Source organism: Vicugna pacos, chromosome 6 (assembly GCF_048564905.1).
Source record: "Vicugna pacos chromosome 6, VicPac4, whole genome shotgun sequence".
Lineage (NCBI taxonomy): Eukaryota > Metazoa > Chordata > Mammalia > Artiodactyla > Camelidae > Vicugna > Vicugna pacos.
In genome coordinates this window covers 85,108,261-85,123,421 of record NC_132992.1, presented here as the reverse complement: position 1 = coordinate 85,123,421, position 15,161 = coordinate 85,108,261, and the positions used below count along the sequence as shown (strand labels likewise).

At 43.6% G+C, this 15,161-nt stretch overlaps 1 protein-coding gene across 1 annotated transcript in view; it reads right to left on the bottom strand.

Moving 5' to 3' along the window:
* SLC24A4 (solute carrier family 24 member 4) overlaps positions 1–15,161 on the bottom strand; it is a 158,449-nt gene that overhangs the window by 12,848 nt on the left and 130,440 nt on the right. Inside the window, exon 13 of the mRNA XM_006208213.4 lies at positions 3,626–3,792. Within this exon, the coding sequence (XP_006208275.1) occupies positions 3,626–3,792 (167 nt within the window). The remainder of the gene's footprint in view (positions 1–3,625; positions 3,793–15,161) is intronic.

Here is a 15,161-nt window from a genome sequence, read left to right as displayed (position 1 = left end):
TACTGAGGTGGTTTCTTTTTTTTGCTTTTACAATACAATTACATACGAGTAACATTTATTGAGCACTTCCTGTGTACCGGGTACCCTGCAAGTGTTTTACTTTCATAATCTCATGCATTCTGTTATTCACCACTCACCAGTGAGGGAGGCACTATTATTATGCCCAGGGAAGCCAGGGTCAGAGAGCTTCAGTTACAATCGTGGTGGGCAAGAAGCTGGTGAGACTCCAGGCCAAGTCTTTCCGACTCTAAAGGCATGCCCCAGCCTCGCAGTCACGTGTACGAACATCTTTGGGATCTCATCTTACTACCTCCTTAGGGTAAGTTCCAAGAAATAGAATTGTTGGGTGAAGGATACACAGGCTTTTAAGGATCTTGACGCACGATCACATACTCCTCTAAGAAATGCCTGAGAGTTGGGAGATGGCCAGGGCCCTGAGCGACAGCCAGATGGAAATCCCCAGAAGCATTTGAACAAACCCATTTAAAACACCCGTTAGCTCTGGCTCGCCTCCCCATTGAGAAACTGGGAACGGTGGCACCTCTTAGGGTTGTTCACATGTTGGCTGATGGCTGTAATCCCAGCCAATGGTTGGGTGGCTCAGGACAAGCTGATTTGCTTCTCTGAGCTTCAGTTCCCTCATCTGTAAAATGAGCTTTTAAATGAGGATTAACTGAGAAAATGTGAGGTGACAGTGCCCAGCATATGCAAGACGTTCACAGATGTATGTTTCTCTTCTCTTTCAAGCACTCGTCTTCCAATCAACGAGGGCAGAGAAAATGAGGGTGATTAGACTCATGGGGCTTAGCCCCAGATGAAGTGCGCTTTCTAAGGGCAAAGCTTAGCCCTGGAATGTAGCCTGAGCTCGTGGACTAAAACGATATCCCTTCCAGGACAGAGCTTTGCAGAGGGGTTTGAAGATGATCCATCCCAAACGACAGTGCTCAGCTCAGCGTCACCAGGCGTGGGGAAGAGTGCACGCTGACAGGTCTGCTCTGAGCTGTGCGAGAAGAGAGACACTGAGGATGTCAAAAGCGCACAGCTGACTGGTCAGTGCTTAACCCATGTTGTCTGTGAAGGAGGTTCCACAAGCACAGCTCAGCTATGGCTGACATGTGTTTAATGAGTGATACCCGCTGTCATAAGTACAGGAACCTGGGTTATCTTGACTCTATTGGGAATGCCTCCATTAAAAAAAAATCATTGAACTACATGGCTAAGAAGCTGGAGGATGGAAGGACAGAAGGGAGGCACACACTCTCTAAGCATTCAGGACCAGCGATGCTACCTGAGTGTTGCCTTGGACTCCAGCCCGGGGCCCTCTGAGCCCTCCTGATGCCTAGGCTTCAGAGACAGAAGCACAGCTGAGTCCAGAGCTAGGGGGCTGGCCATGTACACGACCTTGGGGAAGCCAGGCCTCCTTTTTGGCCCTCAGTCTCCCCAGGTGTGAAAAGGTGCTGGGCAGGATGACCCCTTTAGAGGTCCCTGACATTCAAGAATCAAAGCCTTTTTTCCCCAAAGCCTTGAGGGTGAGAGATGTGCAGTGCTGTGGGGTTCAGGTGTGGGCAGGTGAGACCTCACTGCTCCCTGGCGCCCCCAGCAGGGCATTAGGAAGGTGAGCATGTGATGCGCGGGCAGGCACATCTTCAGCAGAAATCAGGCTAATGTGGCACTTTTGTCTTTACCACTTTCTACTGTGGATGCCATTTAATCATCCCAAACTGTGGCCAAAACCACAGGTAAGAGGGCCCCAGCAATGTGGTTCCTGGGACCCTGGCCAACCCAGTGCCACGACTCTGCTTTAAGAAGCTGGGGTGGGGAATGTAAGTCAAGATGGTGGGGTGGGAGTATTATTAAACATTCCACCTCACTGCTAATTAGTAGAACTGACTTCATAATACTGTTGTTTTCAGCAATTAGAGAAGAAAAAATTTCACACGTTCATTAATTTGATCTTCTCTATTCTCACACCCACTCAAATGCCATGAAACACTCTTTCCACTTGCGATGTTGTTTTGTGAATGCACGTTAGGAAGAGAAATCGTTGGATCCTTTTATCAAATGTGAAGATGGGCCGGCCTTTAACCCTACTCAGAAAACCTTAAAATCTGCAAATTCAGTTCATTTTGATGCACAGTTTTCATTATTTCTGGTTGCCATCCTTTTCTGGGGTGGTTTGGGTAGTAGCTGTTCCCAACTCCTCCCCGACCCCAACACACACACATCAGCATCTATGGGGACCGAAATGTCTATCTGAACAAACGTGGAAGCAGTGTTGGCTGCATCTCATGGTGAAAATGGCTGATACTTGCAGCGATGATCAATTTGCCACACTGTAAGCTCAGACCTAATGCCCGGACAGAGACTTTTTTGTTCTCCCAGTAACCTGTCAGATGGTGACGAACATGTCCATTTCGTGGAGGGGGAGACTGTGGCTCATGGAAGCTGGGTCTCCTGCCCAGGTGTCACGGCTCACAAGGGGAGAACTGGGATTCATATCCATTTCCATGTGACCCCATAGCTCTTCTTTCCCCATTAAACTGCTCCTTTGGGGTTAAGGGAAAGGTGCCCCTTGTGCCTCTGAAACCAAGTCGCCCTCGCCCTGTGTGTTAGGTGTCAGGAGGTACTGGGTGTAGGGAGAGAATGAAATGACTACATGGATGTCACGAAGGTGCACGTGGCTGACAGAAGAAATGCAGCTGTCCTGTAAGCCCTTCTCGCCTTGTTCCTGGCTTCCCCATGGTGTAGGGGAAGGGGAGGGACCCCAGGATGGTGCACAGAGTGAGGGCAAGGGGGCTCCTGCTTGGCCCCGCCCAGGCAATGAAAGGTTTGGACAGGGAGCAGTCACCTGTGGCCAGAGGAGCTATGCCACAGCCTCTCTGCCTGACAAACTTTAGTCCAAATGGCACCTGAAAATTCCAGTAACAAACCGAGAGGCCTTTCAGGAGAGTGGTTGATGAACTCTGAAGACCAATACCTGGGTTCTAACCCCAACTCTAGAACTCACAAATTGTGTAACTAATTGTGCAATAGCTGCTAATTGTATAACTAATCGGGCAAATGACTCAATCTCTATGCCTCAGTTTCCCCATCTGTAAAATGGACATAATAAAAATGCTTATCCCATTGGGCTGTTATGAGGACTAGAAGAGTTTACATAAAGTTTATATATACGCCTGGATGTAGAGGGTAGAGGAGCAGCTCTTGGCAGGGAGCATGGTTAGGGCTGCCTTGGGTTTGTCTCCCAGGACTCCAGTCTCTATTCCATTCCCCCGAGGATGCTAGAGAGGCAGAGGGCCTAGTGATTAGCCCTCCAGAGCTCTTTACAGAGAGTCCGTGCAACCCCTGCCATATTCCTGTTCCCATCACACCAGGGAGGCATGTCTCAGGCTGCCCATGTAAAGGCTCATCTCCCTGCCCACACCTGCCTTGAAGGCAAGCACCAGGCTGTGTCCATCTGGGTATCCTTGGTGCACAGCACAGCACCGCACCACACGCCTCTGCTGAAGTTCCTTTCTACTGAGAAATAAGCCAAGGCCTGTTAAGGTAGGTGACTTGCTGAAGGTGGCACAGCAGTGCCTCTGGCAGGTGGGAGAGGCCAGTCCACCCTGCTGCCATCACTCACCAGCCACACCATTAGGTAGGAGAAGACAGCGATCCACAATGTGGCCATGACGAAGGTGAGCATGAAGAACTTCTCCCAGCGGGGCTTGCTGCAGTTGGGGATGGTGATGCATAGGAGGAAGATGAGCGGCCAGGTGAACACCCACTTGGCCTTGTCCCCTCTTGCCTCTGCAGTGGGGTCGGGCGGAGCCAGAAGGGAGAGGGAGAGAAACACACATGGGGTTATTGTTTCAAGCCAAACAAGAGAATGTTACCAATGTGACTCAGAGCAGCTGACTTCACAGAATCACACATCTTCATGATGCCATCTCAGCAAAACTCAGGCGTTTGTTGACCAAATAACTTCAGTCAGTGCAAATCCTTCATTTAGCAGCATAAAGAAAGTGGGACCCAGAATGGGAACGAACTTGCCCAGGGCAGCTGGGATGGGGTTGTGGAATATCGATGGGCTTTGGAATTAAGATAAACCTGGGCTGGAATTCAAATGACCCTGAGCAATCCTGTCCACTCCACTTCTTCCTCTGACAGTAACAGCTTGTATAACAACATATACAGTAACAACAACAAAACAATCTAGATAGGGGATATTTTCTATGTGTAGCAGGCACACTGCTTAGCATTTTGCATCTTAGTAGTTTTTTTACCTGTTAAATGGGCATATTATCTCTTTCTTGGTTGTTGCAAAAATGGAATGATACAATGTACATAAAACACCCAGCGCACAGAGCCTGGCACAGTAGGAGCCTGGAAACCTCAGTTCCTTTGCTCCAAGGACATATCCTCAGCCTGTGGCAGGTGCAAACTAAAATGGGGTGTCCTGCTGGCAGGTATGACCTCACTGGCCCCTACCAAGGGAATCCACAAACAATTCAACTGAGGAAAAGTGGCCTCAAAAGCCACTGAATGCAAGTACGGTGTCCTTAATAAGCCACTGGGTATTTTGAGTACACATAAGCTCCACACAGGCTTGTTGGTGATGCCGATGAAATGGTGGAGGAAGGACTTCTAAAAATTCTCTCCTCCATAAAAGCAAAGAGAACACTAGCAAAAATGGTCAGAATCAACTTTTTTCAGAAATCTGGAAATTAACCAAAGACTTGTAGCAATCCAGGGAGTGTTTATTTAAGAAAACTGGCTGGGTATCAGTAAGAATGAGCTTTCCAGAGTTTTAATTTGCCCTATTTTCACTCTCTTTCACCAGCTTTGGAATAGCCTTGAAAATCAAGTAGTCTGGCATCCACTGGAGGGTGCAGGACAGCATTGAAGCTCCTTCCAAGCCCATTTCCAGAGAAATGACATTATCTGGCCTGTCTGCTGGTTTCCTGGAAGACACCACTTTCAAGGCTATCTTTGTTTTACCTGAATCAGAGCTCACCCAGAGTGAATAGCCTTTTCCTTGAGGGCATTTGTTGAAAACAGTAAGAGGCAATTGTTGAAAACTGTGCTGTTCAAGGTGATGGATAACAATTGGACAAATAAGAGGTTAATGAAAAAACTTAGAAGGAAAAGATGGGAATGAGATGTCCATAGAGGGCTTGGAAAAGCTCCTACATATTTCTGGGAATCTCAAAGTCCATGCACAGGGCTGTGCCCAGGGTTATTTGCATGCTCAGGAAAGACTTGATAACACCCTAAACTTTCACTTCTGCTAACTCTGATGCAGTGAGAAAGCAAGAAGTAAAGGCTAGGGTGGAGCTGTAAACTGCCTGCTGGGGTGTTAAAGGCGTGCCCCCAAACACACACAGAACCCATCAGCAAAGACTGGGAGACTTGTTTGATCCAAGCGTCTAAGATAATCTCTGTCCAATCATTAGATGACCTTAGGGTAACCTAGCAGATATTTCAGTGGCCACACAATAAAGAACATAGATTTTTAAATTTTAGTTACAAAAGTCACCAAACAAATAAACAACAACAATAAAGCAAGAACAAACAGCCCTGGGAAGAGGAAAGAATCTGATTTCTTATTATTATTATTTCATGTTATATTATTTTAAATGCCCAGTTTTAACAATAAAAAAATTACAAGGCATGAAAGAAACAAGAAAACATGGCTCAAACACAGGAAAAAAAGCAGATAACAGAAACTACCTCTGAGGAATTCCAGACACTGGAATTACTAGACAAAGACTATTTGTAAATCAGTTATTTTAAAATATACCCAAAGAAGTTTTTTAAACTGTCTCAAAAACTAATGGGAAGTGTGAGAATGATTTCTCATCAGAGAATATCAATAAATATCAATAAAGAAGCAAAAATTATAAAAAGAGCTGACAAAAAAAAAGAAATTCTGGAGTTGAGAAATGCAATAACTAAAATGAAAATTTCAGTAGAAGGGCTCAATAGCAAATCTGAGAAGGAATAAGAAAGAAATCAATGATCTTGAAGATAGATAAACTGAGTCTATCTAGTCTTAGAAACAGAAAGAGAAAAGAATAAAGAAAAATGAACTGTGCCTGAGAGACCTGTGGCACACCATCCAACATGCCAAAATAATGTACCAGAAAGAAAGGAGAGGAGAAAAAGGGGACAGGAAGAATACTTGAAGAACTCATGCTCAAAAACTTCCCAAATCTGATGAAAAATATTTAAATGTGTATTCAAGAAGAAAACATCTTCTCAAGTTCACATGGAGCATTCTCCAGAATAGATCAAATGTTAGGTCATGAAACAAACATCAATACATTTAAAAGGATTTAAACATGTAAAGTATATTCTACAACCATTCCACAAGGGAAAGAAAGTAGAATCAATAACAGAAGGAAACGTGGAAGACTGGCAAATACGTGGATATTAGACAACACACTCCTAAGCGACCAGTGAGTCAAAGAAGAAATCACAAGGGAAGTTAGACAATACTTTGAGATGAATGAAAATGAAAACATAACACACTCAAACTTATAGAATGCAGGGAAGCAGTACTGAGAGAGAAATTAATAGCTGTAAATGTCTACATTAAAAAGGAGACAAGATCTTAATCAATGACCTATCTTTCCACTTTAAGAAACAAAAAGAGAAAAGCCAATTAAGTTCCAAAAAAAGCAGAAGTAAGGAAATAATCAAGAGAGAAGTAGAAATAAGTGAAACAGAAAAAAGGAATCAATTAAACCAAAAGCTGGTTCTTTAAAAGATCAACAAAATTGACAAACCTTTAGTTAGACTGATCAAGGGGAAAAAAAGAGAGAAAACTCTAACTACTGAAATCAGGAATGAAAGAGGGGCACCATGAGGGACCTTACAGAAGTAAAACAAATTATTAAGGAATACTATGAACAACCGTGTGACAACAAATCAGATGGCCCAGGTGAAACAGGTAAAATCCTACAAAGATGGGAACTACCAAATATGACTCAAAAAGAAATAGAAAATCTGAAGAGACTTACAATAAGCGATTGAAATAATAATCAGAAAACTTCCTTTAAAGTAAAGCCAGGACCAGATGGTTTCATGGGTATTTCTACCAAATGTTTAAAGAAGAATTGGCATGAGTCCTTTACAAACTCTTCCAAAAGATAAAAGAGGAATGAACACTTCCCAATTTGCTCTGTGAAGCCAGTGTTACCCTGATACAAAGCCAGACATCAAGAATAAACAAACCTACAGACCAGTATCCCTTATGAATATAGATCCAAGAATCCTTAACAAAATTCTGGCAAACTGAATCCAGCAACATAGAAAAAAGGATTATACACCATGATCAAGTGAGATTTATCCCAGGAATGTAAGGTTGGTTCGACATATGAAATTCAATCAATGCAATACACCACATGAATAGAATAGAGGACAAAATGGCACAATCATCTCAATTGAGGCAAGAAAGGCATTTGACAAAATCCAACACCTTTTAAGATAAAATCATTATCTTAAAAATCATTAACAAACTAGGAATAGAAAAGAATTTCCTTAACCCAATGAAGGGCATCTATAAAAAACCCACAGCTAATGTCATACTTAATGGGGAAAGGCTGAAAACTTTCAACAAGAGGAGGATGTCTGCTGAATTCAACAATGAACATCAGAAACATGAAATTAAGAAAACAATTTCCATTTACAATAGGATCAAAAGAAAAAAAACTTAGGAATAAATATAACAGAAGTACAAGATGAGTGTGCTGAAAACTACCAAGCATCATTGAAAGAAATTAAAGACAACCTAAATAAGTGGAAAGACATCCTGTACGTGGATTGTAAGGCTTAATATTATTAAGATGGAAATACTCCCCATACTGATCTACAGATTCAATGCAATTCCTATTGAAATCCTAGCTGACTTTTTTTTTGTAGAAATTGATGAGCTAATTCTAATATCCATATGGAAGTGCAAGGGGCCCAGAACAGCCAAACCAACCTTGAAAAAATAATGAAGCTGGAGGACTTACATGCCCCAATTTTAAAACTTAGTACAAAGCTACAGTAATCAAGAGAGTATCCTACTGGGATAAGGATATGCACATCAATGGAACAAAATTTAGAGTCCAGAAATAAACCATACAAGTAAGGTAAACTGATATTTAACAAGAGTGCTGAAACAAATCAATAGGTAAATAATAATCTTTTTTAGCAAACGGTGCTAGGACAATTACATACACACAGGCAAAAGAATAAAATTGGACCCCTACCTCATACCATATACAAAACTGAACTCAAAATGGATTGAAGATCTAAAAATAAGAGCTAAAATTAAAAAACTTTTACAAGAAAACATGGGCATAACTCTTCATCACCTTGGATTAGGCAATGGTTTCTCAGATGACACTCAAAACACAGATAATAAAAGAAAAAAAACAAATTGGACTTCAAAATTTACAAGTTTTGTGCCCCACAGGACACTATTAAGGAAGTTAGAGACAACCCACAGAAGAAAATACTTGCAAATCATAGAAAGGTCTAGTATTCAGAATATATAAATAGTAACTCAACAATAAAAAAATCTCAATTTTAAAAATGGGCAAAGGTGAATAGACAGTTCTCCAAAGAAGACATACAAATGGCCAATGAGCATGTGGAAAGATGCTCAGCACCTTCAGGATTGTATTAGGAAAATGCAAATCAAAACTACTTCACACCCACAAGTATAACTATAATACAAAGATAAATAATAACAAGTACTGGTGTCGATGTGGGAGAACAGGCACCCTCGTACACTGCTGGTGGAGATGGACAACGGTACAGCCTCCTGGAAAACTCTCTGGCAATTCCCCAACATACCCCACAGAAACCTGTCCTCAGATGTTCATAACAGCATTATTCCTAATGCCCCAAAGTGGAAACAACCCAAATATCCATCAAGTTACGGATGGATAAACAAAATTGAATATATAAATACAATGGAATATTTTTCATTCATAAAAAAGGATGCAATGTTGATACAGGCTACAACATGGATGAACCTAGAAAATGTTGCACAAAATGAAAGAAGCCAAAGGTCACATATTATATGATTGCATTTATATGAGATGTCTAGAAGAGACAAATCAAGAGACAGAAAATAGATTAGTGGTTGCCAGGGGATGGAAGGAGGTGGGGAATAGGGTGTGATTGCCCAGGAGTCTGAGGTTTCTTTCTGGTGGCATGAAAATTTTCTGGAATTATATAGTGGTCATGGTTGCACAACTTTGTGAACATACTAAAACCCTGAATTGTATACTTTATAAGTGTAAGGTTTACTGTATACAAATTGTATCTCAATTAAAAAAAAGAAATTGCAAGGTAGGCTGGCAGTAACTGTTTTAGCTCTGTGCATCTGTGCTTGCATCTTCCTAAATCATTAAAAACATATTTTCTAAGGAAAAAAAAACTTCATCCTGCTTATAATAACGAGTCAGGAGAAAATGGTTAGCTCAAAATCAGCAAATGCATTCATGTATTCATCCAAGATGCTGTATCTAAAAAAAAAATCTGTCTTCCCAGATCTTCCTCTACACACACCTTGCTGTGCCTTGTAATCCTGGCACAGACAACAGAGAGGTTTCCTGCCCAAAGCTTCAGCCCACATTCCAACTCACCTAGGCTGCCAGGGAAGGCTCAGGGCATCTCCAGAACTGACCTAAAACTCTGTATACAGGGGGAGAACTCACTCTGAGGAATTGTAACTCTGGACACTTTTACACACCCAGGAGCACCTCTGCACAAATGCCAGAGCAGAAAGGTAATTTCTTATTTTCACAGATATCAAATAGCATTCGGTGTTTGTCTTTTTGCCTGGTATGGGTTTGGCATCTCGTTTGGACATCTGCCCTGATCTGGTCCCATCCAGCTGGCAAGCCTCATGGCCCACCGCTGTGTCCTAAGAAACAGTGCTCCGTTGGACCCACTCTGCGGCTGTGTTTTTCAACTGCTGGATGAGACCCATTAGTGAACTGTGAAATCAACCAACTGGGTGGCAACTAGCATTTCCTTAAGAAGAAAAAAATAAGTGTTAGAGCTATGATACATAGTAAGAGTTAGATATTATTCCATGAGACTTATTTTCTTTTCATAGATATTCATGTGTGCACGCATGTGTAAAACATTTATTGCGGTGGATCAAACTGTGGAAAACTTCCACAGTACTCATGCTGCGTCCCCACCAACCCCATGCCTGTCTTCAGCTTCCCCACTGTTCTGACTTCCAGAAAGCCTTTAACAGAGTCCATGGGGATATATCTCTTCTGTAACTGCTTCGAAGTTTAAGAATATTTATGAATTATTAAAACTCTACCGAGCTGACCTACAGCCTCACTGCCTGAATCCACCATCTCCGCCTTTCCAGGACAGGGTGCAAACATAGCTGGTAATGGTCCCTGGTGCCTTCTACACTAGTCTGGTGCAGGAGGCGACCATTAGCAGGTGACACATCGTCCTATTTTCTAACAGCTTGCACTGTATAATTCAACACTTCACTGTTTCGTTCCCTACTTGCTCTATATGTTGAAGTGTAATAATTCCAGGCCAAGGACAATATAGGCTGCAGACAAACCTCCGGCATCTGATTTGGGTTCTAAGCCAAGTAGGTAACTTATGGGCTGTGGGTCATAAGGCAAGCATCTCTCCAGCCTCGTTTCCTTACCTTAAAACGGGGGTGATAGTGTATTGGAGGCTTAGGAGCATGATATATGTCAACGAACAGCCCAGAGAAAAGCCTCGGTAAGTGGCAAGTCTCACCATCACCACTGGGGCTGTTACCAGCACCCCAGTTTCAGACACTGTGTGCGTCTGTCAGACTACAGCTCCTGATACTGGCTTGGAAGGTACAGTCACTTGTATGAGTTTTGAAGCCAGAGGGCAAGCCGCCCGCAGGCAGGGACCTGCTGGATTCTTCCACGCCTGTGCCCATGTCAGAGCTCAGTACGTACAAGATGAATGGGAGGCCAGAAGGGCCACTCAGAACGTAGGGACAAGATCAGAAAAAAAAACCACCTGAAATAAAAACTAATAAAATAAACCTCCACACACAAAGGACATGAGAGTCCCAGTTTTGAAAGCCTTTTCTGGGGAGAGGATTTCTACACATTATGCAGATGAAATCAGGTATTTCCTGAACTTCAACTGAGAGAACAGAACACATCACCAGGACAGTTTACTGGAAGAGAGACATTAGAGAACCCAACTGCACCTGACTGAGGGAAGGAGGTGTGGGCAGCCTGGAGACAGTCCCAGGCCTTACTGGTTGTTTTCTGGGCGTGGGAGTCTGGGACGGATTTCAGTATGTGTGGCTGGAATGGTGAAGTGAGGATGGGAGGGGCAGAGGAAGCAGGTTTGAGGGGCAGGAATAAGTCGGGGATAGGGATGGGGAGGGGCCTGCCTAGTCATCTGTCTCCTGTCTCCCCTAGGTCCTGAGCCCCAGCTGCACCAGCTCCAGGAAATACCTCCATACCCTTCTCAAAATATCCCCTCTCCTGCTCCAGTGAGCTTGAGCTGGCTCTTGTTACTTGTATCCAAAGAGTCCCAAGCAATAGAATTATGAAGACAGAAACAGCCCTGCTGCAGGGAGGGGCTGTTCATCCTGCCACCCCAGCCAAGAGCCTCTCATTCATTTTAATTCTGTGCTGACCGTGCAACCTCCTGGCCCACACGTGGTCTCCTGAGCAGACATGCCCAGCAGGCTGGACCTCAACCATCTCATCCACAAAATAACGACTGGATCGATCATTCTCCAGCCTAGCTGAGCACCCACATCACCTGGGGGCTTGTTAACCTACAGATTCCTGAGCCCTCCCAAGATGTTAAAGATTCTTTCGAACGCCCCCGAGCTCTAGTCATGCTCAAATGCATATTATCTTGCCAAACCCACAGCTAAGATGTTTTAAAATATACCCAGTGTTTGTTTGAATCAGGTAGGGTAAGACACCAGACATGGAAATGACTAACATGAAGTACAGGTTATACGCTCGTGGATCCCTGGAAACAGGAATCTCTCCCAGCCATGCAGGGTCTCTCGGAGAAGCACCAGGGTTGGATAGGAGGCAGAAGGGGCAGGGGAAAGCATGGGCAGAAGCCTTTATTGTGGTTTCCATGAGAAAACACAAGGCAGGGTGAACAGGCTTAGAACTGGCTAGTCTGAATAAGCAGTCTCTGGGGGATAGGGGCTGTCCCTAGGCATCTGGTCCTTGACCCTGGGGTGATCAGGGCAAAGGAATAGTGGCTCCTGGAGTGTGACAGCCAGACAGAGGCTGGTGGTTCAGAGTACAGGGCTCTGGACTGGTTAATCCACATGGGAAAGGTTTACTCCTGGATGAGTAGCTTGCTGTCTCTAAAAATTGGCAAGCCTGAGCAACACTGGGTTGTGCTGGGCATTCACTGTTCTTGTCTGGCCGGCATCCACTCCCCTCTACTGGTAACAGCATACTAGCAACCCTCCATCCCACATCAGCCATATGGTTTGGAGGGCTGACTCTACTTTCCTAGCTCTATAGGTGGGTGTGTGAGTGTGAGTCAAGTTTGGCTAATCATGTATTCCATAAATGCTCAGTGTGTTCATTCTCTGTGCTAGGCACTATTCTAGCTACTGAGAATCCACAAGTGAACAAGTCAACAACCCTTGCCATTGGGGGTTTACACAGATTCAGGGTTCAGTGAATGACCCCCAATGCATCCCCATTTAAAGACCCACATGGGGATTTTGCTGGGAATCACTGTCTATAATGTCCATTATCCCTTCCTCCTTACTAACAGAACTCTGTTTTTCTTGGGACAGTAGGTTCATAGCTAAAAATCTTAATTTCCCAGGCTTCCTGGCAGGTAGGCGTGGTCATGGTCATATACAATGAGATGTAAGTAGACGTCTATATGTTGGGGTTTCCAGGAAGGTGACTATCTTCCTGATAAGAAGAGACAGGCTTAGTGACACGTGCCTCCTGCCCTTTGTCCTTCCTCCTTGTTCCTGCCTGGAACATGAACACACAAGCTGCAGGAGCCACTTGGCAACCTCGAGGATTAAAATCATCTGCTAAGGATAGAGGAAAAGAGATGGGACACTGATGGTATGACAGAGCTACAAGAGTCCCTAATCTCAGGACTTTCTGTGATAAAAATAAATCTCTCAAGGTGAAGGCTTTGTCACTTAAATTTTCTGTTACACACAGCTGAATACAATCCTTAACTCAGCCAGAGGTACCACTTGTGCACTAGGTTAACCCGATGAGATGTAAGCCTAGATGGCTACTGTCACCTTTGCAAGCTGCCCGAGAATAAAGCCAAGGCAGGGAAAGGCCTTGTAGAGAGACACAGACAGGCTCCTGCAACCCTTTGAACCCAATGTCGAGCTTTGTCTGAGGCAGATTCTCCCAGTGAACCTGCCACTGTGGGCCCTTTGGCTTAGACCACTTGAATTGGGTTTCTCTAATATCTTGTCTAGCTAATTTGGGGATGAAGTGGTAGAGTTTGAGGGGGGCTAGAGGAGGGATGAGACAGGGTCTATCCCAAGAGACATCTCCAACACACCAGGAGCCCCTCCTTCCCCTGCCTGTGCCACCTCTTCAAGCACAATGTCAGGGACCCCTGAGAGACAGATTCTCACCACAGACCCCGACTGATGTGCAAATGTAAGCAAGAGGAGGGCTGCTGTCCCTTTCAACTCTCAGATTTCTTTTTTGAAGTAGGAAATTACAATTTAATTATGTGAAAAAATGTTTTAAGTGAACTCTACCGAAACAGATGGCTAATATTACTGGAGGGAAAAATTAAGAACAGATGCAGTTGCTAACGGAAAACTTCAAACAAAATCACTTGGATAGTTAACTACCTAGAGTGGTTAACTTGTGGTACGTGGGGATGCGCGCATCACTGGATGACACAGATATTCATGGACCCTGGAGCTAGGAGCTTCTGCATGATCTAGAGAGCGAAGTTCTAAGACTAGTGGTTCTGGAACCTGCGTCTACATCAGAATCCCCTGGAGAGCTTGTTAGACCTCCCCTCCCCTGCAGCTAATTATCTGGCAGCTCTGGAACAGGTCAGGGGAGAGGAGGGTCCAAGAATCTGCATCTGTAACAAGTTCCCAGGGGCCGCTGATACTGCTTGTCCCATCCCTTTGTGAACCACCATTCTAGATGAACTCCATTAAAAAAAATTAAGATATAAAATTCACCCCTTAAAGCATATAATTAAGTGGTTTGTGGTATACTAGGAAGCTGTGTAACCATCACCACTACATAATTCCATTAGATTTTCAGATCCCTGAGAAAAAAAAAACCCGCCCCTGTTAGCAATCACTCCCCACGCGCCTCCCCTCAAGCCCTGGCAATCACTAATCTACCCGTCTGTGTGGATCTGCCTGTTTTGGACAATCTACACACACAGAATCACGTGGCCTTTTGTCTGACTTCTTCCACTTAGCATAATGTTTTCAAAGTTCACCCAGGAAACCGTACCTCATTCCTTTCTGTGGCCAATTATTTCATTATATGAATACACCATATTGTTTAATCTGTTCATCACCTTACAGATACTTGGATTGTCTCCACTTTTAGCTACTATGAATAATGCTGCTATGAACATGCATGTACCAAGTTTTTGTGTGGACGTAGGTTTTCATTTCTCTTGAGCATACAGCTAGGGGTAGAATTGATGCACCACGTGGTAACTCCATGTTTAATTGAGTTAACACTCCTACCAGCAGTGTATGAGGATTCCAATATACCCTCATCCTTGCCAACACATTAGTGTTGTCTCCTTTGATGACAGCCGTTCTAGTGAGTGCTAAGTGGTATCTCACCATGGTTTTGGTTTGCATTTCTCTGATGACTAACAATGTTGAGCATTTTTTATGGATTTACTGGCTCATCTTTGGAGAACTTATCCACCCAAGTCCTTTGCTTATTTCAAAGACTGGGTGTTTTGTCTTTCTACTGTTGAGTTTCAGGAGTTCTACATCTATTCTAGATACCATCCTTATTAGAAATATAATTTACAAACGTTTCCTCCCACCCTGAGTTGTTTTCACTTTCTTCACAGTGCCTGCCCTGTAAATCAGTTTTTAAATTTTGATAAAATCCATTAATTTTTTTGCTTAGGCTTTTGATATATTTAAGAAACCATGGCTTAATCCAAGGTCACAA